At 46.7% G+C, this 22,717-nt stretch overlaps 1 protein-coding gene across 8 annotated transcripts in view; it reads right to left on the reverse strand.

Annotated features, from left to right (window-relative positions):
• Window positions 1-22,717, reverse strand: part of SETD3 (SET domain containing 3, actin N3(tau)-histidine methyltransferase) — a 78,528-nt gene that overhangs the window by 48,499 nt on the left and 7,312 nt on the right. For 3 of the 8 annotated variants that reach the window (XR_011461554.1, XM_070357939.1, XM_070357946.1), the window contains exons 2-7: window positions 13,381-13,523; window positions 13,160-13,269; window positions 11,664-11,756; window positions 9,387-9,535; window positions 7,007-7,079; window positions 6,444-6,700 (exon numbers count right to left, since the gene is read on the reverse strand). Coding sequence is in view for 7 of the 8 variants with exons in the window: in XM_070357939.1 (XP_070214040.1) it covers window positions 6,444-6,700; window positions 7,007-7,079; window positions 9,387-9,535; window positions 11,664-11,756; window positions 13,160-13,269; window positions 13,381-13,394 (696 nt within the window). In the remaining variant the exon portion in view is untranslated. The remainder of the gene's footprint in view (window positions 1-6,443; window positions 6,701-7,006; window positions 7,080-9,386; window positions 9,536-11,663; window positions 11,757-13,159; window positions 13,270-13,380; window positions 13,524-22,717) is intronic. The other 5 variants (XM_070357942.1, XM_070357943.1, XM_070357940.1 and 2 more) reach the window with 4 other exon arrangements.

The following is a 22,717-nucleotide window of genomic DNA, read 5'->3' on the forward strand; positions in this document are numbered from 1 at the left end:
CATTTCTCAACCATGAAGCTGCAGTATAATGTTTCACCAGCAGGTGTTAGATCTTAACACAGGTATGCATGACAAAGTCCCTGAGTCTGAGGCCCTGGTTACATACCAGCACCTTTGAGCCCCTAAAAGACACCCTGTACACTGCACATCTCAAGAAGAATACGATGTAGGTATAATGTAAAAACCCTGAAAAACTGTAAAGCCCAAGCCCTGCTGCACAGGTGAGGATCAACAGAGGCCTGGAAAGGCTTCTGAACCAACTCTGGGAAGCAAGCTAAAGACAGAAAGTAACCTGAACTTGCAAACAGCTGCACTGAAAAACCCTTGACCAGAGAGATACGCTGGGAGGCAAGAACACATGGAATTATCTTCCTAGGTCTGAGGCAACAACAAGCAGAGAGAGAGACATTAAAACAAAGATGCAGCGCAGCACAGAACTGCAGCACAGGACTTCACGGCGACCAGACCTGAGTACTAGCGCTAGTTTTGTTTTAGAACAAACAAGCTAAAAGCTGAAGCAAGAGGACTACAAACACTTCCCCGGGCTCCTCTCCAGGGAGCTGGGATCGCCACCAGACACACAGACCCGGCGTGCCTGGGTCACACCGCTAGTGCACCAGGAGGCCGCGGCTGGCACACCCTCCAGCCAGAGGTCAGCTCAGAAGACAAAGAATGGGCTTTAGTTCAGATGCAGAGCTTACGATAGGTCCCAGAAAATGACTTTAAATTGCAAGTCATAACAGAAAACTGTTCTGGAATTCCAGTCCCCAAATGGTAGGCCAGGGTTTGTCATTACAGCACACAGGCGTGTTTCTCTAGGAACAGAGTGCTCGAGACCCTGAAAGAGGTTTACAGGGCAGGTCATCACACTGAAAATGTTGACTGCGGGCTGCTGTGATCCTGCCCTTACCCCTGGGGGATAATTCATTGCTGAAGTAATCTGTGTGCGAATAACCGGGAGCCAAAACCCAATATCCAAGCCTAGAAAAGCATATGGTGAGAACACACGAATAACAGCAGCACCAAGCTACCAGTCCTGTTCACTCTTAATGATTACTGAAGACTTCTATAAGCAGTGAGAGCATCCTGAAACTAGAAAAACAGCGAGACTCCAAGGATGATTCTTAAAAAGGTAACTCTTGCTTACACCTGTTTTTCTTTGTCATGAATTTTTATGCAAAAACCCTCTTCTCCACAGCCCAGACCCTCTGGTTGTTTCAGCAATACAGCTCATTCTGGGCTGCCTGGAGCTTTCACTGCAATGGACACAGAAATTAAATAACTGATTAAGAAATTTTCTGTGAGACTCAGAAAACAAACTTATGGTTGCCAGAAGCAAGGGACAGTTATGGATTTGGGACAGACGTGTACCCGCTGCTACATTTTAAATGGATAACCAACAAGGACCTACTGTACTGCACGTGGAGCTCTGCTCAGTGTTACGTGGCAGTCTGGATGGGAGCGGGGGTCTGGGGAGAATGGATACACGTACATGTATGGCTGGGTCCCTTTGCCATTCACCTGAGACTACCACAACATTGAAATCGGCTATACCCCAATACAAAATAAAAAGGTTAAAGTTTGGGGAAAGAAAGAAATTTTCTATGAATTCTGATGTAGTTTCAACTTGTGATCATCTCTTCTGCTGCCCATTCTTACTAACTTCAAGTGAGTGTCACATTTGCTTTTCCTGAAAAAGAACCACCCTTACACTGAACACACCGAGGGGCTCAGGGTGTTCACTCCACATAAAGCCGAGCTTCTCCTGCTGGGTCCTGGGTCCTGGGGGTGCGCAGTGGCATGCAGGGTCATGGGAGAACAGTGCTGGTTCCTACAATGCCGATCTACCTTGACAGTAAGTCACCTCACACGATTTTCAAACTTCAGCAAACAAACAACTGCATGAATTTTTAACATTTAAGGGGCTTCCCTGGTAGCTCAGATGGTAAAGAATCTGCCTGCAATGTGGGAGACCCAAGTTCAATTCCTGGGTCAGGAAATCCCCTGAAAAAGGGAATGACTCCCCAGTCCAGTATTCTTGCCATAAACAGAAGAGCCTGGCAGACACAACTGAGTGACTAACATTTAATATTTAAAAACATGAGATTTAAAAAAACCCAACAATAACACCAAAAGCACGAGGTACGGAAGCAACTTCAAGTTTGTAAAGAGTCACTTGGGAGGGCTTCCCTGGTGGTCCAGTGGTCAAGAATCTGCCTTGCCAATTCAGGGGACGTGGGTCTGAGCTCTGCTCTGGGAAGATTCCTCATGCCACAGGGCAACGAAACCCATGCGCCCCAGTGCCCACGCTTCCCAACAAGAGCAGCCACCACAGTGAGGAGCCTGCACACAGTGACACAGAGAGAGACCCTTGCTCACTGCAACTAGAGGAAGTGTACACACAGCAACCAGCACCCAGCGAAGCCATAAATTAACTGATTAATTAAAAAAGAGTCACTTGGCTCTAGGCCTAAGTCCTACAAGAATGTGCTTTATTATCCACGGCCGGTAGGGATTTTAGTAGGAAAGTTAAACACTAACATGAGGTACTGTAGGACGAAGGAGGTGCAATTTAAATAATAAAACACAAAACAGAAATGGACGAGCACTTCCATGCCAAGTACTGCCGGATGGAGTGCCTCACACAGGTTAACTCACTGTGCCCACTCAGCCACTGGGAGACAGATGCTGGAATAGCCCATTTTACAGAAAAGGAATCAGAAGCACCGAGACTTGCCCAGAATGAAGCTCTGGGGATTGGAGCCCTGGCAGGCCAGCTCCAGAGGCCACCCTCTCCATTACCCGGCGGGGGTGGCTTCAGCCACGATCTCTGTCGTGTTTCACACATCACAGGCACCGCGGCCCTGGACTCTGCTGAGGGCTTTGCTGAACAACCCAACTTGTGCTGACAACAGTTATACTGAAAAATGGTCTTCTACTTCTACCTAACAGACTAGGAGACAAACACAGAGGGGTAGGGTAAAGCCACTAATGCCAAACCACACTTAATTTAACTAATAAATACATTTATTAGGATTTCTCTGCTCTTCCCCAGTAGCATATTGGATACCTACCAACCTTGTTGGGGGCTGGGGGGGGTGGGGTGGTGCTCATCTTCCGCCGTCATATTTTTTTCCCTTTTCATACTGTTCGGATGTGAGAGTTGGACCACAAAGAAGGCAGAGCGCCAAAGAGTTGATGCTTTCGAACCTGGTGCTGGAGAAGACTCTTGAGAATCCACTGGACAGCAAAAAGATCAAATCAGTCAATCCTAAAGGAAATCAATCCTGAAGATTCACTGGAAGGACTGATGCTGAAGCTCCAATACTCTGGCTACCTGATAAGAGCTGACTCACTGGAAAAGACCCTGAAGCTGGGAAAGATCAAAGGCAAAAGAAGGGGGTGACAGAGGATGAGACTCTTGGATGGCATCACCGAGTCAATGGACATGAGTTTGAGCAAACTCTGAGAGACAGAGAAGGACAGGGAAGTCTGGTGTGCTGCAGTCCATGGGGTTGCAAGGAGTCGGATGCGACTGAGCAACTAAACAAACAAAAGAAGTTTGGATTTCAATTCAGGTCTGTCTGGTACCACAGAGCTTGAGTTTTTTCCGTGCAGCCTCTCTCGCGGGCAGATCATCTCACTGCTGCTTCGACCCTGCCTGAGACCACCCTCAGTGAGGGCAGCCCCGTCTGTGGCACATGGTCCTTCCCTCTTGGCCCACTGCCCTCTTCCTGACTGAACTCTCACAGCTCATGTGGAGCAGTGATGGCAGTCCACCAAATAGAGTTCACTTGCAAAGTGTGATTACAAGGATCTCCTCTTGACTCCTTAACAACTCAGACATCTCCAAACCTAGTTACAGACTTGTAAACGTTTAAAAAGAAGCGATGTCTGTTCAATGACAGCAACAGAAAAGCACTTCAAATGTATTCCCCCAGCCACGGCCAGCAGCTAATGCCGGGGTTGGGGGGAGGGGCGCGGTGGGCAGTGGCCCAGGAAGACTTTCTGACCTACCAGCAACCCACGCCAGTCAGAACCGAGGTGTCCAATCCCTAGGGATTCTGGAATTTCACTGTATAATCACAAAGCAGGGCTCTCCGCCTCTGCACTACTGACGACGTCACGGGAAGTTCAGCTGCAGGCCCCCCACCCCCGCACTCCACCCCGCCAAACCTAACAACCAACACCATCACCACACACTCTCTCAAGGACAAATACCCTTCGACCGCCCAGCTGAGAAGCACTGATGTAGAAGAGAGGAACCTACTATGTGGGCACAAATACCCTTTGCTCTCTCTTCAGTTTGATACTTTTGACACTCAAGAAAAACACAGTTTCATGTCACCCTAAATATTTTTACGCTTTCTAATTCTGTAATGTTTTTTCTTTTTACCTTTTGACCCCCTTAGTCCTTTTCAAAATCATGACACCCAAGACCATTATTTTTTAAATACTCAAGACTAACTTAATTATGCAAAAAAGCCAACATTTGTCTGATAGTTATAATTTCACATTTGATATATCCTGTTTCATGATTATTGGCTAAATTTTTCAATAAAAAGGAATAATAAATAAGGAAATCCCATGGACAGAGGAGCCTGGAAGGCTACAGTCCAGGGGGTCACGAAAGAGTCAGACACAACTTGGTGACTAAACAATGACAATAAGGAATAATGATAAATAGATCCATTAATGCTTTAAGATTGTGGGTTTTCTTTTTAAGGATATTTGGATTCACTATAATTTATACAAACTGTTCTTGTTAGTTATGTGAAAATTTTATTATTATTAGAAAAACCTCTGAATTAAAGTTTATTTTTAGAATGTTCTCTACTTCCTGAGATATTCCCAATAAATACAATTTACTACCTAGAATGTGGTATAATTCAGTCACCTCAGCATCACCTAAGGGGGTTTATTTCAGAGGGTTGTTAAGACAGTATTTTAGTGACTCAGTCTTTAAAAATCTCATTGCCTAAGCAAAACTGCGCTACTTCATTAAGACTGAAATCAACAGACCGGTGAGTGCAATGAAAACCCAGAGATCATTCTGCCAAGCCAGCTGTCAGGAAACCCGGCATAGTTCCAGAATTCCTGACCTGACCGCGGAGGCGCTACCTTCCCTCTCAGGGCAAGCCGCTGGCACTCACCATCTAACCACCCCGACGTGAGAAACACATTCATGGAAAGAGCTAGTTTCCAGGTTGCTGCCTACTGATAGGACATGACAGAGGCTTAGACCTGCCAGGGTCAGCTTCACGTTTAATCACTAAGACACACGAATAACAACTAGAACAAAAGCACCACCCTTTCAGGTCACAAAGAACCACATCAAACTTTAGACTGCAGGATGGTAGCTGCAAAGTAACCAAATAACCAAAATTTTGATTTGGCTCCATCAGTATTTTTTCAAGTCAAGCACACTTGAAGTAAACAATGTATAGATGCTGTATGATAATTCTTAACAACTTCCTGAAGTTTAAAGTTTAGAAAAGCAGAGACTTCTACTTGAAGGTAAGAGTCATACAGTTTTTTATATATATCTGAAGCATTTGACCCACTGAAGGATGTAATTTTTGAGTGCAGTATTCCTCTGCAGTAAGCATGCTGAATAGACAAACATTTATTTCCTGTCACAATGAAATGAGATCACCGTTTCTTGCAGATGAAAAACAGCAGAGACAGACCAGCTACAGGAACAACTATATCAAGCGTAATTCAGGTTATCAAATTGCCCAAAGAAAAGAGAAGGGAGCAGCTCACTTTTCACTGGCCACTCATTAGGTCCAGAAGCCCAGGAGCTGATGTGTGGCAAATGAGAAACAGGGCACCTCAGGAAGCAGAGACCCTGCCCTTTCTCAGCTCCACGGGAGCCGTGGCGCTGGCCCCCACCATCTGAGTGCCGATCAACTTGAACGGAAAGTAGATGCTGGGATGCTGGCTGAACCGCTGCAACACAGCAAGGAGCAGCCAGGCGAAAAGCAAATGCTCGACACCCCACAGAGACTTCTTCGTGACACTTCCACTCAGAACTAATTACAATTAACACAATACAGCGTACACTTGGAAAAACATAAAGAAATCAACTGTCAGTACTTCACTACTAACGTATACATGAAGAATCCATAAAGGGACTTTCATTTTCTTGGAATATTTAGACTTGGAGCATCTTCTTGTATCAGACAGACTTGAGCGACTTCTAACATTCCAAGGTTATCTTCTGTCTCCAGAACAACGTCACGACTCTCATGAGATGGGAGTAACCACTGCCTGTTTTCACAGTGGGCACCGAGGCAATCATGTATTCCAACCACATCTCAGTGACATGTGGTAAAAACAGAACACACACTCCATGCCTCTTCCCTTAGAAAGCAAAACGTCTCAGGGCGACACTCGAGCACTCAGGTCTCCTCCTCCCCGCGCCGTCAGCACCCGCTCACCTGGATGACCTTGTAGAAGTAGGCGTACTGCCTCGCCGTGTTCTTGTACTGGCTGAAGACATCGTGTATGGCCTGTGTGGACTGCAGGTAGCGAACCTCATCCTCCTCGAAGTAGAGGGGGGTGTCGTACTCGCTGGGGAGGGTCTGAATGTAGGGCTGCCAGAACGAGTTAGGGTCGGCCCGCTCACACAGCAGATGGAAGGCCAGTGTGATGTTTCCCATGGCTTGAAGAATCCGGTCTTGAGAATACAAGGGCCCTGAATTAACCCAGAAGTAATAGCATTAGTGCCACAAACTGCTTTACAAAGTGTTCATTTCACAAGATACATTAAAGTTACAGGAGCAACCTGAGAGTCTCATAACATTTAAAGTTTAAGTGCCCCACTCTTTTGCTGTTGTCCTACTATGTCAGATTACGAGCATGGAAAACACTTCATGGGGACTGCGGGAAATATCTCACTAGTTGAGAAAACAACCAAAGATGGTCCTTAGCTCCACAAAATGAAATTTTACATATTTTTATCATTTTTGCTCTCCTTTCAATGAACAGAAATTATTCTCACCCAACACTGAATTTTTAGCAGATTCAACAGTCATTAGTAATTTTCGTGGAACCCATAAAAATAATTCTTCTGCCTAGGAGGAAAAAAATAAGACTAGAATTACCAAAACATGTTACAACTGTCAATCCAAGCACATCCATGGTCAGAAATCCAGTCACAAGGAAACACAACTTACAGTTGCCAACTGGCGTTTCATTTCTAGTTATCAAACATACTTCTAAATATAAATATCTATATTATAGTTTAATGAGTATAGGCATGATCTTGAATCCTGTATCCAAAGAAATGGAGAAGAAAATGGCAACCCACTCCGATATTCTTGCCTGGAGAATCCCATGGACAGAGGAGCCTGGTACAGTCCATGGGGTCACAAAGGGTCAGACACGACTGAGCGACTAAACAACAACATCCAAAGAAAAACTATAGATACTGAGAAGAAAATGAAAAAAACGGCTTTCAACTTGAATTTGAAGCAAACAGAACAATGTGGGGTAGAGCACAGGGTGTTTATTTACTCTTCCTTAGATTTATCTATTTCTGACTGTGCTGGGTCTCTGTTACTGTGTGGGCTTCTCCTTAGAGGCCGTGTGCGGCTTCTCACTGCTGCAGAGTGCGGGCCCTGGGGCAGCAGGCCTCAGGAGTGGCTGCACCTGGGCTCAGGAGTGGGGACTGCAGCCTCTAGAGAGCTGGCTCAGTAGTTGCGGCACATGGGCTTAGCTGCTTTGCGGCATATGGGATCTTCCTGGACCAGGGGTTGAACCTGTGTCCCTTACTTTGAAAGGAGGATTCTTAACCACCCTGTTTATTCACTCTTTGCTATACTCACATTAATTCTAAAGACAAAACAAAATCCTACCTCCCACAAAAAGCCTAACCTGCCAATGTGAATCACTACGGAGTTTTTGAGGCCAGAGAACCCTCTTTCCTCTACATGCTTGCCCTCCAAGCACAGTTAGCTCAGTTACCAGTGAGAGCACACGCCCATAAGACATGCTGTGGTTACCGATTGTTTCCAACAGTGCTACCTCACTGTCTTGGCAACATGAAGGCTTGGGTTCAGGCAGTCCTGCATGTGTCTATACTGCCTAAAGCATGGACACTGTAGTAGTACCTGAGAGAGGTGATGGTGTCACAGGTACATGCCTATGTCCAAGCTCATCAAAATGTATTCATTAAAGATGTGCAGTTTTGTGTATCAATTATGCTTCAATAAAGCTTAAAAAATAAAACACATGTGCACCGTGAAGACACCGGCACCAAGACACTGCAGGCAGCGTCCATACTCCCAGGGCTGCTCTTCTGAGACATCTGTCTGCTCGGGCCTCTCACCAGCATCTCCCGTTCCCTTTCACGTGTGTCTGGTCCCTTACTAGACATTATAAGCATCATGAAGGCAAAGAGCCTGGTGTTTTGGGAAGCATGGTATGATGATAAACAAGGGACTATTCACATACTAGCTATTCAACAGGTATCTAATAAAGCAGCATATAGCTTATCAATGGATCACTGAAAAGTAAACTACAACTTGACCAACAATGTTGCTGGGAGTTTGAGGGGACCCAAATAAATAACATCCACTTCCTCTACCTAAATTCTGAACTGAGAGAGACACAAGAATACAACAGATGGTCACACAAAATGTCACCTACGGAATCCCAGAATTAGACCGACTCCCCCACCTAGTTACAGGCAGGACTGGAGCCCACAGGCCTCCTCCCCACAGTTACAGGAGCCCCTGTAAACTCCCAGGGTGGAGAGGTGGACACACGGCAACCAGCTCCATGGAGAAAAAGCCCAGTTCCTTTTTCCAGAACCGTCAAGACTGCTATGCCTCCTCTCTAGGAGAGGCAGGAGTGAGTGCCAGAGGGAGGCCTGGAGCCGGTCAGGGAGGCTGCCGCTCCCTTAGCTGCTGGGAGGCTGCTGTCAGGGAGGCTGCTGCTCCCTTAGCTGGAAGGAAGGATTCAGGCTGGAGAAGAGCACTTGTCCCTTCTTTCCCATCGCCTCTGCAGCTGCCATCTCAGTAAGTGGTACCTCCAGGCACTAATCATCCATCCAGAAAACAGGTCTCCACCCTCAGCACTGTCGATCCTCCACCCTATCCTGCATCCAATCCATCACAAGGTCACTGCTTAACAGTACAGTTCCAAGGACGACCGGAAGGGGCTGCCTTGAACCCCGAGTCGAGGCTCCTCCAGACCCATGAGACCAGCTAGGAGACTACAGGGCAGGGAGGGGACTGTGGACTGCACCGCCGAGGTGCCCTCAGGCTCAGAACTCAGCCCAAGGCATCTGTCTCCAGGTCCTGGGCCCTCCACACCACACACCACCCAAACACTGAGCTCCCCGCCCACCCAGACCCACAGCTTACCTACAAACTCACCTTGATATCTCTTGTTGCTCTCAAACCAAAGCCCTCTTCTTTGAAGTTCACCATTTCAAAACCCTCAACAGAGGCTCCATTTTCAGAGGCCCATTTCATTAGATCAGGAAAGTAATCTTCTCTTTTTCCATCAAAAGTAACAGACAGACCTATACTCATCCATGTGTCAGAAAATAAGAGCTACTTTTAGGACATGTATCAGTCACGCTGCCACAGAAAATAAAAAATAGACTACTGGCAATAGTAATAAGACATCAATCTCAAAAAAAAAAAAAAAAACTGACCACCAGTCACAGTGCATACCTTAACTAGTGACAGGAAAGGCAAGTTAAAACACTAAATGCCCCTGCTGGTTACAGAGCAATAGCTGCGGAGCCCAGGTAACGTGAACACTGGCTGTTAGGTTCTATCAGGTGCTATCAAGGGAGGGTATTATGGGAAGCCTTCTGACCATGCAGGTTTCCAGAACAACCTGCCCTCTCATACGCACACTCAGAGCTCCCACAGACACCAAGATCAGCAACGCACACGTGTGCACAAGGAGACGTGTGGAAGGCGAGCCCTAGACCCCAGTTAAGAGCACAAAACTGAGCTCTGTATTCCGCCCAGCATCTAAAGTGAGCAGGATCCGTATATATCACTGTAACTAAAACACAAAACTTCACAATGGGTTTTTTTTTTTTTTTTTTGAAGATGCAATAGTATGATACCATTTAAGTAAACTGTTAAAATACCAATTAGTACCATCTATTTGTATGGGGTTATGAATGAAGCAGAAACACATTCACTGGAAAGACAAAACCCCTGGGGCGGGGGGTAGGGGTGGGGGAATGGGTGAAGTGTGTGGCTTCAGCTGTTCCTGAGACACCTCCTTTCTTAAAAACAAATATAAGAACCAATCGAAGCACAGAGGGAGGGGAAGAGATGGGACCAGTAGGTGCAAAGGAAGGAAAAAGAACCTGACCCGAAAAGACTCGGGCATGTGTCCAGATGATACAGTGGATGCTTAGGGGTGATCTCCCGGGCCTCGCAGCACGTTTGAAATATCAAAAAAGGTGAAAAGCCACGCATAGGAAAAATCATCATTTTTTTGAGCAATAAGGAGAGAATAGGAACTTTAACCACATGAGATGCTGGGCTTGGCACCCAGCCCAGGGCCTGTGGCCATGTCCCCAGGACACAATTCACGGTTAACTAGATCCCGGGGCTGCGCCAGGTGAGATCTGCTAACTGGAGAACCTGAGTTTGTGAGGGATACTCTAAGACAGAATGTACCCTTCCCTTACTGAGAACAAATGAGCGCTCTAACTTCAGTGCCAGCGGTAGTAAACGATCTCTACTCAGAACAGAAACTCAGGACAGACAAGAACTTTTTGGCAATCAACGTGGTGAGCCAGGATGATCACAGTGTACCAATTAATGCAAACAAACATACTCTAAAAGAGCCGGTCCCCACGGAGGGTCTGAGACCATCCCACCTGAAGCCTGCATGTGTGCAGATGCTACAGGAGAGCACCAACACTTAACAGCTACCAGCGCAAGTGAAAAACCAACCCACTTCCCACCTCCATGGCCATCAATAAAAAGGGAGCCAAGTTCTTTCATCCTTTTAAATGCAGGCTCCTTACTGTGTTTCCTCCTTCCACTTTCCCTGTGGCCGGCATACAAATCTACTTTTTGTGTTTTACAGCACAAAAACAATAGGTATATTGAACAAGCTTTTCCAAATTGACACTTGGCCCTGTTGCCAGCCTGGCTGAGAATCATTAAGATGCCTACTGAATACACCCTGGAAAAACACAGCTTGAGAAATATAACTAACTCTCTCAATCAAGGTAGATTTGAGTTCATCATAAATCTTATTTAATGAGACACTACTCAATCTGGATATATTTGTGTGTTGACCATACGACATCATGTACTGACCTGAAACCCTGAAGGAAACACAGGATACCAAAACAGATTTAAAAACATATTTCATAAAATAAAGACCAATGAAAGTTGTACCATTTTAGTCCCCAGACACATTCCCCCCACCTGAAGCCTAACGTTTTTATTCCTTCCAAAGCAGTCATAGTGCCTCATAAACGGGAAAAACCCTGATGGTTTTCTGACGCAGATCCCCTCCAACCTAGCAGCCCTTCCACAGACACCCTCCAGACAGGCATGGGGGCCTGAGGTTTCATACGGAGACCTTCTTTCTCAAAACCGCTCTGCCTTGGCTGGGCCAGGTCTCCACAGATTATTATTAGAATAAGATCACTCAAGGAAATTTACCTTTTTGCTTTTTTCGTATTTTCTCAACTAGAGACCGGATCTGCACATACTCTTCCCATTCTTTTCCAGGGCCAGGGGCAGGGCTACTGCATTCTGTAACACAGAAACCACGGCATGCGAACAGTTTCCTGCACCTTAACCTGTGAGCCTCCAGAAGAAAGAGGACCTGGGTTTTGTCACCGCTGCTGGTTTATTTTTAAAGGACAAAGACACTGTAGCTGTGATGACAGAGGGAGAAGTGCAAACCAGGTGTGCTTTTGTAAAGCACGTGAATCCTCTGAAATCGGCTTCCCTGGAGGCTCAGTGATAGAGAATCTGCCTGCCAATGCAGGAGACGGGGGTTTCATCCCTACGTCGGGAAGATCCCCTAGAGGAGGAAACTGCAACCCATTCCAGTATGCTTGCCTGGAGAATCCCATGGACAGAGGAGCCTGGCGAGTTACAGTCTATGGGGTCGCAAAGAGTCAGACATGACTAAGCACACAAACCCTCTGAAACCACTCAGGCCGAGTGTTACACGGTGCCCACAGGACACAGATGTGGGCACCTAACCTGCCTCTACCTCATTCTTGCTCCTCTGATCACACTTCCTCAGAAAACGCTCATAAACAGGAAAATGTTAAAAGCTAAGCTCAAATGCAAAACATTTTCCTGAAAACTCTTGTGGATGGTAAGAAGGAGGTACATTAAAAGTCAACATTTATTTCGAGTTAAACCCCATAACAATGACTCCTGAGGGAACCAGATAAATTGGACATAAGGACAATTAGTCAACAAACGTTTCGCATCCATGTGTAAGGCTCTATAATAAGCGCTCTGGGGGAGTTACAAAAAGAGACGGCACAGTTGCTGCTAAAACAGCAGCGAGGATTCTATCGCTGGGCCAGAACAGGCACTGTGGAGGGCCACAGGCCCCCTGCCTGCCAGGGCCCTTCCCTCTTTAAACAGCTGCCTGTTTCCCGCCCCACGTTCCTGCTAGACCTCCAGGCCCCCTCTGTTCCCTAAGGAGAAGACTAGATGTGGTAAACAACGAAGAGTAACCAGTTACGTGCTGGTGTGTAACTGTCAGGTTAGCCAGTCTTACCCACTCTTCCATCAGCACCGACTGTGGCCCTGGAACACGGGAGTCTGTCCTTAGGCCATCTACAGTCTATCTGAGGAGACGTGGGAAGGAGCAGGTGGGGGAATGTGTCTATGGGGGCCCACGCTGAATTGCGGGGGGGAAGCCACAAGAGAGGACGGGAGCACTCGGGGAGGGACAGTTACAGCCAGTACCGTACCTGTTAGGTAACAGTTACCTGTTGGTACCGTTTCTCCATTTTTATAGGTGGGGAGACTGCGGGCTGGGGAAGATAGGTAATGTGCCAGGTTCCATGGCTAACCAGCTGGGATCTGAAAACAGTCTGTTTTGCCTCCTGCTCCCCAGACCAGGGACCCCTCCCCATGAAGACAGATGCACACGCCCCCAAAAGCTGGGCAGCCGAGTCAGGACTTACTCTGCAAAAGCTCACTGGTCAGGTTCAAGGTTTCCTTCGGGGACACGCTTGCTGCAGCACCAGTGCCTGATTTCTGCGTTTTCACTCGGCTCTTCTTACCCATTTTCTGACTATAGAGAGAAAGAAAAGACAAAGAGAAAAGCCCTACATTTCCAAAGAACAAAATCAGGAAACAAAACAGGGCACGGCAGTGGCTCAGCCTGGAAACATTAAGATCTTACCTTGCAGGAGCCATATTCCTGAAGTTTCCTTCCAGAAAAAGCAACGTGTAACAAACACTATTGTTTGGAGGCACTCAAATGGGGGGAAAAATGCTGCTTTGTAGTCTCTGGAAGAAAAGTTCACTCCTGTTCACCTACAAAAACTACAGTGGAAGCAAGTTTTACTCTAGAATTGTTTTAATTACACACACTTTACTGTATATTCTACTGTGTTTATTCTGTGACACTACATTCATGTGTCACAAACTCACGTGGCCACAAAAATCTAGTCTCTCCTCACTTTGCTTTAAAAGACTAATTTCCTGTGAAGAGTATCTATATCATAAGCAACCAATCAGACTCTCTGGACAAACACTGAAGGCACTTTGGAGATCAAGGAAACTTCAGGGAGCTAATCCAATTCCTCAATCTCGTTTCAAGGAAAATCCACAGTGCCTTGCCCAGGGTTTCACAAGAGTCACTGGCAGACCCGAGCCTCAAAAGAGGTCTCCATCACTGCCTCCCCGTCTGGCACTGCAACCACCCTGGAGGCCTCAGGGGTCTAACAGATGAATGGCCACAGCAGACAAGGCAGTGGGAGGCAGGTGCCAGGGGCTGCGAGGCAGAGATGCAATAACACCTGTGAGCAAACAGCTGACAGCAGTGAGTCAGGAGACTGTCCCGAAGAAAGCAAGGGACTGGGACGTGTGAAGAAAGAGTAGGCGACTCGAAGCTTGGGCAAAAATGAGGGGGCCACCTGGGGGCCCGGGGGGGTGAATGTGCCCACCTGGAGAGGAGCCTGTGGGGAGTGGGGAGAGAGAAGACCCCAGTTGCAGGAGGGGTGCCACTGCTGCCCGAGGACTCTGACCCAAGGGTTCCTCCTAAGTCAGAAGTGCCTGAGGACAACCGCCCGGGAAGATGGGGAGTAGCAGGCAAGCAGCGACTGGAGGCCCCTGCACACTACCGGTCAATGACCGCCGTGGTGATGCTCCACAGAACCCTCGCCAGCAAGTTTCCCTTCACCTCAAGGGCGAGCCAGAAAGCCCACTCTGACCTACTTGGTTTTTTACAAAGAGCAACAAGTACTGAAGTGGGGAGAGCTGTGAGGGGACAAAGGGTTAAAATGCAGGCTCTCCCAGTCTAGGTGTTCACTCATTCCAGTATAATGACTCCATGCAAATACAGGCAGTACTCCAACAACAGGAAAGGCATTCTCTGAAAGGATTGCCTATGTAGCTTCTCAGTCTCTGATGTAACTTTGTAACTTATGTATCAAATAAGCCTTCTAACACAGGGAGCAGAACACACAGTATCTGGCATCCTGGAACCAAAGGAAACAAGTAACAAAACCTAAAACTTGTGCAGCAAAGAGAGTGAGTTATTTTGAGATCAAACGCAGGGGAAAAAATATTAAAGCACCTTTTCCTAAACTCAAGGACTAAAGAGAAGGAAGCTGCCCTGTTCGCTGGCTCTCCCAGCGCACCTGCCACTCTCCTCTGCAGCAGGCCCTCCACATCTACAGAGGGCATCTTTGCAGAGGACCACTGAACTTGACCTGAAAATGACTAAGACTGGTGCTAAGTCTGCAAAGAAGGGCTTCTATCACACTCCGAAATGTTGCCTGGTGGGAGCACTCGGAGAGGGCTTGCTGGCCTCTCCCTACAGCCCTGCCGTCATAACCTTCTGTGTGTCAGAAGCCAAGCAACTTGAAAACATCACTCCAATAGGAGCTCGAAGACCCTGCCCCATTCTTAGCAGGCCTGGGGCACAGTGAGGCCGAGCCAGCCAGACCCCCTACCCCTACAGTGGCTGCCTCAGGGCACGGACCCAAGGGCTACAGACAGCTCCTCCACTTTGCCTGCAGCCCTTGTGCCCACCCCGCAAGTTTTCCTCAGGAATCCCCCTCTCCCATCCCGCCCCAGCATCTAGACACCTGCCCTGATAAGGATCCTTAATTAAAACAACAGCGGCTACTCTGTGTGCAATCCTTAACCTTTGGACACACAGCTGTGTTTGACCTTCCCAGACACTCTCATCAATAGACATTAACCTTCTCTTCTAGACGACGTTCTCAAAAAGATGCAGCCCTCAAAAAGGTGCAGCGAGGACTCGAAAGCCTGGGCTTGGCCACCACCCGGCGGCTCCTGTGAAACGCAGAGGAAAGCACGGCGCTCTGCAGGGAGCAGGAGGGCGGACCCGACCCGGACAGCTCCTGGACAAGGGGCCACCCCTGAGGTCCTCAGGTGACCTGCCCCTCTGGAATCCACCTCCTGCTCAGACCGCAACACTGTCCTGTGTTCTTCCTGCACACGCCCACCCCTGCCGCTTAAGTCTGCCCCACTGAGTAAGGAGTGCAGAAACGCAACAGTGGCGGAACTTCAAAACACATCAGGAAATGAGCACCTGGGAGAGCAGCTGTTCTTGAATTTCATACAAGTAGGATTACACAACACACAGGCTTCTTTTGCTCAAGGCAAGGTCTTTCCATAGCTCTAACGTGACACCCACTCTCCTAGGCACAGCCCTCAGGGCCCTTCACCCCGTCACCCTACTCTACCTGCCCCGCTTTCTTCCCATCACCCATTACACAGCACAGCGTCAGGATCTGCTCATGTTCTCCCCCCTTTCCAGAAGAAAGCTACCTTTGGCTCCCCCTGTCTCCTCCAGACAACAATTTTTCACATACCCAGGTCAAAATGTCCCTAGTGGCCTTGAGGAAATTCTGGGTCCTCCATGCAGACTTCACTCCCATGGAAATCAGTTAAGACTGGGTCAAGTTCAATGTGATCAGCAGATGCTAAAGGCTGCACTCTTGCCTGAAAAATCCCATGGACGGAGGAGCCTGGTGGGTCGCAGTCCATGGGGTCGCTAAGAGTCGGACACGACTGAGCGACTTCACTTTCACTTTTCACTTTCATGCATTGGAGAAGGAAATGGCAACCCACTCCAGTGTTCTTGCCTGGAGAATCCCAGGGACGGGGGAGCCTGGTGGGCTGCTGACTATGGGGTTGCACAGAGTCGGACACAACTGAAGCAACTTAGCAGCAGGCTTACCTTGAGATTTGTTGTTGTTGAGTTGCTCAGTCATGTCAGACTTCTTTGCAACCCCATAGACTGTATTCCCCAAGCTCCTCTGTCCACATGATTTCGCAGGCAAGAATACTTGAGTGGGTTGCCATTTCCTTCTCCAGGGGATCTTCCCAACCCACAGATCGAACCCACAACTCCTGCACGGGCAGGAGGAATCTTTCCCACTGAACCACCAGGGAAGCTACCGTTGAGATCAGTCTTTGGGAATTCTCTTTGGACTGTGTCCCTCCCACGGGGATACAGGCCCCAAAGACATAAAGTAGTTCACCCAGGTTGTTGTTCAGTTGCTAAGTCATGTCCGACTCTTTGTGACCCCAAAGACTGCAGAATGCCAGGCTTCCCTGTCCTTCACCATCTTCTGGAGCTTGCTCAAACTCATGTCCATTGAGTCAGTGATGCCATCCAACCATCTCATCCTCTGTTGTCCCCTTTTCCTCCCAGCTTCATTCTTTTCCAGCAACAGGGTCTTTTCCAGTGAGTCAGCTCTTCACATGAGGGAGACAAAGCGTTGGAGCTTTACCATCAGTCCTTCCAATGAATATTCAGGATTGATTTCCTTTAGGATACACTGGTTCGATCTGCTTGCAGTCCAAGGGACTTTCAAGAGTCCTCTCCAACACCACAGTTCAAAAGCATCAATCTTTCAGCAGTCAACCTTCTTTATGGTCCAACTCTCACATCCATACATGACTACTGGAAAAATCAAGCTTTGACTAGACGGACCTTTGTTGGCAAAGTAATGTCTCTGCTTTTTAATATGCTGTCCAGGCTGGTCATAGCTTTTCTTCCAAGGAGCAAGTGTCTTTTAAAATTTCATGGCTGCAGTCACCATCTGCAGTGATTTTGAAGCCCAAGAACATAAAGTCTCTCACTGTTGCCATTGTTTTTTCATCTATTTGCGATGAAGTGATGGGACCAGATGCCATGATCTTTGTTTTTTTGAATGCTGGGTTTTAAGCCAGCTTTTTCACTCTCCTCTTTCACTTTCATCAAGAAGCTCTTTAGTTCCTCTTTGCTTTCTGCCATAAGAGTGGTGCCATCTGCATATTTGAGATTATTGATATTTCTCCCAGCAATCTTGATTCCAGCTTGTGCTTCATCCAGCCCAGCATTTTCCATGATATACTCCGCATAGAAGTTAAATAAGCAGGTGACAATATACAGCTTTGAAGTACTCCTTTCCCAATTTGTAACCAGTCCATTGTTTGACGTAAGGTTCTAACTCTTGCTTCTTGACCTGCATACAGATTTCTCAGAAGGCAGGTAAGGTGGTCTGGTATTCCAATCTCTTTAAGATTTTTCCAAGATTTTTCTTGTGATCACACAAAGGCTGAAGCAGAAGTAGATGTTTTTCTGGAATTCTCTTGCTTTTTGATGATTCAACAGATGTTGGCAATTTGATCTCTGGTTCCTCTGCCTTTTCTAAATCCAGCTTGAACATCTGGAAGTTCTCGGTTCACATACTGTTGAAGCCTAGCTTGGAGAATTTTGAACATTACTTTGCTGGGGTGTGCAATGAGTGCAATTGGGGGGTAGTTTGGGAGTTTGGCATTGCCTTCCTTTGGGATTGGAATGAAAACTGACCTTTTCCAGTCCTGGAAAACTGCTGAGTTTTCCAAATTTGCTATATTGAATGCAGCACTTTCACAGCATCATCTTTTAGGATTTGAAAGAGCTCGGCTGGAATTCCATCACCTCCACTAGTTTTGTTCATAGTGATGCTTCCTAAGGCCCACTTGACTTCACATTCCAGGATGCCTGGCTCTAGGTGAGTGATCACACCATTGTGGTTATCTGGGTCATGAAGATCTCTTTGGTATATTTCTCCTGTGTATTCTTGCCACCTCTTCTTAATTACTTTCTGCTTCTGTTAGGTCCATACCGTTTCTGTCCTTTATTCTGTCCATCTTTGCATGGAATGTTCCCTTGGTATCTCTAATTTTCTTGAAGAGATCTCTAGTCTTTCCCATTCTATTGTTTTCCTCTACTTCTTTGCACTGATCGCTGAGGAAGACTTTCTTATCTCTCCTTGTTCTTCTTTGGAACTCTGCATTCAGATGGGTATATCTTTCCTTTTCTCCTTTCCCCTTAACTTCTCTTCTCTTCTCAGCTATTTGTAAGGCTTTCTCAGACAACCATTTTGCCTTTTTGCATTTCTTTTTCTTGGGGATGGTCTTGATCACTGTGTCCTGTACAGTGTTACAAACCTCCATCCATAGTGCTTCAGGCACTGTCTATCAGATCTAATTCCTTGAAACTATTTGTCACTTTCACTGTGTAATCATATAGGATTTGATTTAGGTCATACCTGAATGGTCTAGTAGTTTTCCCTACTTTATTCAACTTAAGTCTGAATTTGGCAATAAGGCGTTCATGGTCTGTGCCACAGTCAGCTCCCAGTCTTGTTACTGCTGACTGTATAGAGCTTCTCCACCTTTGGCAGCAAAGAATATAATCAACCTGATTTCAGTATTGACCATCTGGTGATGTCCGTGTGTAGAGTCGTCTCCTGTGTTGTTGGAAGAGGGTGTCTGCTATGATCAGTGCATTTTCGCAGCAAAATTGTTAGCCTCTGCCCTGCTACGTTTAGTACTCCAAGGCCGAGCTTGCCTGTTACTCCAGGTATCTCTTGACTTCCTACTTTTGCATCCAGTCCTCCATGAGGAACTAAACATTTTTTTTTTGGTGTTAGTTCTAGAAGGTCTTGTAGGTCTTCACAGAACCACTCAACTTCTGCTTCTTCAGCATTAGTGGTTGGGGCAGAGACTTAGATTGCTGTGATACTGAATGGTTTGCCTTGGAAACAAACGGAGATCATTCTATCATTTTTGAGATGGCACCCAAGTACTGCATTTCAGACTCTCTTGTTGATTTTGAGGGCTACTCCATCTCTTCTAAGGGATTCTCTCCCACAGTAGTAGATATAATGGTCATCTGAATTAAATTTACCCCTTCCGGTCCATTTTAGTTCACTGAGTCCTAAAATGTCAATGTTCACTCTTGCCATCTCGTCTTTGACCACTTCCAATTTACCTTGATTCATGGACCTAACATTCCAGGTTCTTACGCAATACTCTGTAAAATGTTCTTTACAGCATCAGACCTTACTTTCACCCCCCAGACATATCCACAACTGGCCACTGTTTCCACTTTGGCTCAGCCGCTTCATTCCTTCTGGGGCTATTTTTTTTGCTCTTCTCTAGTAGCATATTGGGCACGTATTCACCTGGGAAGTTCATCTTTCAGTGTCGTATCTTTTTGCTCTTTCATACTGTTCATGGGGTTCTCAAGGCAAGAGTGCTGAAGTGGTTGCCATTCCCTTCTCCAGTGGACCACGTTTTGTCAGAACTCTCTGCCATGACCCGTCTGTCTTAGGTGACCCTACACGGCATGGCTCATACTTTCACTGAGTTAGACAAGGCTGTGGTCCGTGTGATCCGTGTTTGGTTAGTATTCTGTGATTGTGGTTTTCATTCTGTCTGGTCTCTGCTGGATAAGGATAAGGGGCTTATGGAAGCTTCCTGATAGGAGGTACTGGCTATGGGGCAAAGTGGGTCTTGCTCTGATGAGCAGGACCATGCTCAGTAAATCTTTAACCCAATTTTCTGCTGATGGGTTAGACAGTAGGAATCTTCCAGGTAAGCACTGTCAACTCACTCTTCATTAAGAAGGGTGTAGGGAGGTGCCTGTCCTTGTCCCTGAGGTGCAGGAGCCTAGGTCTAGACCAGCTCTTAACCTGTGCTACCCAAAAGCCAGGTTGTCAGTGACCTTGTCCAGGAAAGTCCTCCAGTCACCTGGCCCACTCTGTCAGGATCCCCCCATCACTCAGCCCCCCTGCACACTGACTCAGGGGCATCCTCAAGCCTTCAGGGTACCTGAAGAACTCACGCTTCAGGAGGGTGGTGTGTCTCTGTACCCACTTCTATGGCCCAGTTCAACGGTTCTTCTGAACTCTGCAGCCATCAGTGTCTGGAAGATTCATTTGCCTCTGGATTCGATGTGGTTCGACACCAACTGTTCTAGTATTTGTGTATAGACAGCTGACTAGAAGCACCTCAGAGGCAAACGCGCATTTCTTTTCACCCTAGAAAGTACCAGGACTTCCTGCCACTGTAACCCCCTTTGGCCTGGCACCACCCCATAATATATTTATTAGAGCCTTTGGTGAAGACGCTGAAGTCTCAGCTCCAACTCCACCTACTAAAAGCTCCCTCCCCACTCTGAACCCAGAGCCCAGCCCCAAGCCTCTGCGGCCTCACCCACTCTGGTCGACTTCATTTACGGGCTATCTCTTCACTGGAGTGGGCTTCCATGTTGTAGCAAAAAAAACCCCAACCTTCCATTTCGAAATTATCTGTAGGGTCTAGTATGGTGTCACAGACACAGTTGAGGGTCGAATATCTGCTGAATGAAGGAAAGCCTGATTTTAACGCACTAGTGTGACTTGTACGCTTCCCAGGTGGCGTTAGTCGTGAAAACCTGCTGCCAGTGCAGGGGTTCAATCCCTGGGTCGGGAACATCCCCTGGAAGAGGTGACGGCAACCCACTCCAGTATTCTTGCCTAGGAAATCCCATGGACAGAGGTGCCTGGCGTGTGACAGTACATGAGGGTCACAGAGAGTCAGACACGACTAAGCAACTGAGCAAGCACAATATTACTTGTGAGTGATTTATTTCCCATCATTATAGTAAGACTGTACAGCAATGAATGATTTTTATAATATTCCCCCACCACTGACAGGACAGAAGCCAAAATGAGACATTTACTTAATATTTAACTACTACCTCTAAAGAACTAGGATGACTCTAAAGTCAAAATACAACTTTATACACATAAAGAGATATAAAATTCACATTTAAAAGATGGCTTCCTTTGGGAATCCACAGTTTCTTGTCAGAAAAGTTTTAAGATATTAAATTTCATAAAAGAATCTCTCTGCTTTCTAGAAAGCAACCAAGCAGAAAGAAGTTCATTTCCAACAGAAATGGAAAAGCTGCAACTCGTGCATGACTTCAAGCTCCAGGAACACTTGTGACGGGGGCACAAGCGTCAGCACAGCACTGCCCCGGTCACACCATCCCCGCCACAGCCCGCTGAGGCCGGCAGTGACCGCTGTCACCTCAGGGGACTCACACACAACTACGACTTGGCCAAGAGCCCACAGCCATCAAGCAGTAGGCCTACAGCTTCAACCTGAAGTCCTGTGCTAGGCCCAGCACATTCGCAGCGAGACAAGCTCGCTGGCATCCCCGTGCCAGGACCATGCCGGTCAGGGCAAAAGATGAACAAGTGAGGGACAGTCAGGCCTGCAGCCTCGAGGATGAGGAAGTGGGCACCCAGGACACAGCCTGGATAACCCCTCGAATGTGTGAGAAAAGTAACAAAACAAAGAGGGGCAGAGAATAAAGTGCAGTTGAAGAAGAACGACTGGATGCTAAGATTCAGACGGAGAAAAGTGTTAGAATCCAGTCTGGGTAGTCTCCTAAATTCAACGCCCTTCTGCCTTTCTTAGCTAACGAAGATGTTCCCAACACCAAGGATTTAAAATAACTACCTACCCTGTTTATTTATGATTCAAAAACTTGTTATACACCATGAATAATTTTCATTGTGAGTTCAGCTGAATTTGGGGCAGGATTCCAAGTTTTAGCAAATGAAAGAGCCAAATAGGTATCCTGAATATTCTTAATGTTCTGAGTGGAAAAAAACTACTGCTTAGTTTAATTCATCAACTTCCTACAAAGACTCAATATTTATCTTCAATATTTATTTCAAATATGCTTATTAGAAAAATTAAAATATGTGTTAAGTTAGATCTGTGTATACATACATAACACAGAAGGCAACGGTAACCCACTCTTGTACACTTGCCCGGAAAATCCCATGGACAGAGGACCCTGGTAAGCTGCAGTCCATGGGGTCACTAAGAGTCAGGCACGACTGAGCGACTTCACTTTCACTTTTCACTTGCATGCATTGGAGAAGGAAATGGCAAGCCACTCCAGTGTTCTTGCCTGGAGAATCTCAGGGACAGGGGAGCCTGGTGGGCTGCCGTCTATGGGGTCGCACAGAGTCGGACACGACTGAAGCGACTTAGCAGCAGCAGCATACATACATAAAGGTAAATTCCAAATTCCAGTCAAAAGGTACAATATTAAATAAAAGATGTTTCCTTAGAGTTTAGATCAAAATCTGGCATAAATTACGAATTCTTATTGAATTATCTTAGGGGAAACAAATATATGGTTTAAAAAAAAAAGGACTTAA

This window comes from Bos mutus, chromosome 21, assembly GCF_027580195.1.
Source record: "Bos mutus isolate GX-2022 chromosome 21, NWIPB_WYAK_1.1, whole genome shotgun sequence".
In the NCBI taxonomy this organism is placed as follows: domain Eukaryota; kingdom Metazoa; phylum Chordata; class Mammalia; order Artiodactyla; family Bovidae; genus Bos; species Bos mutus.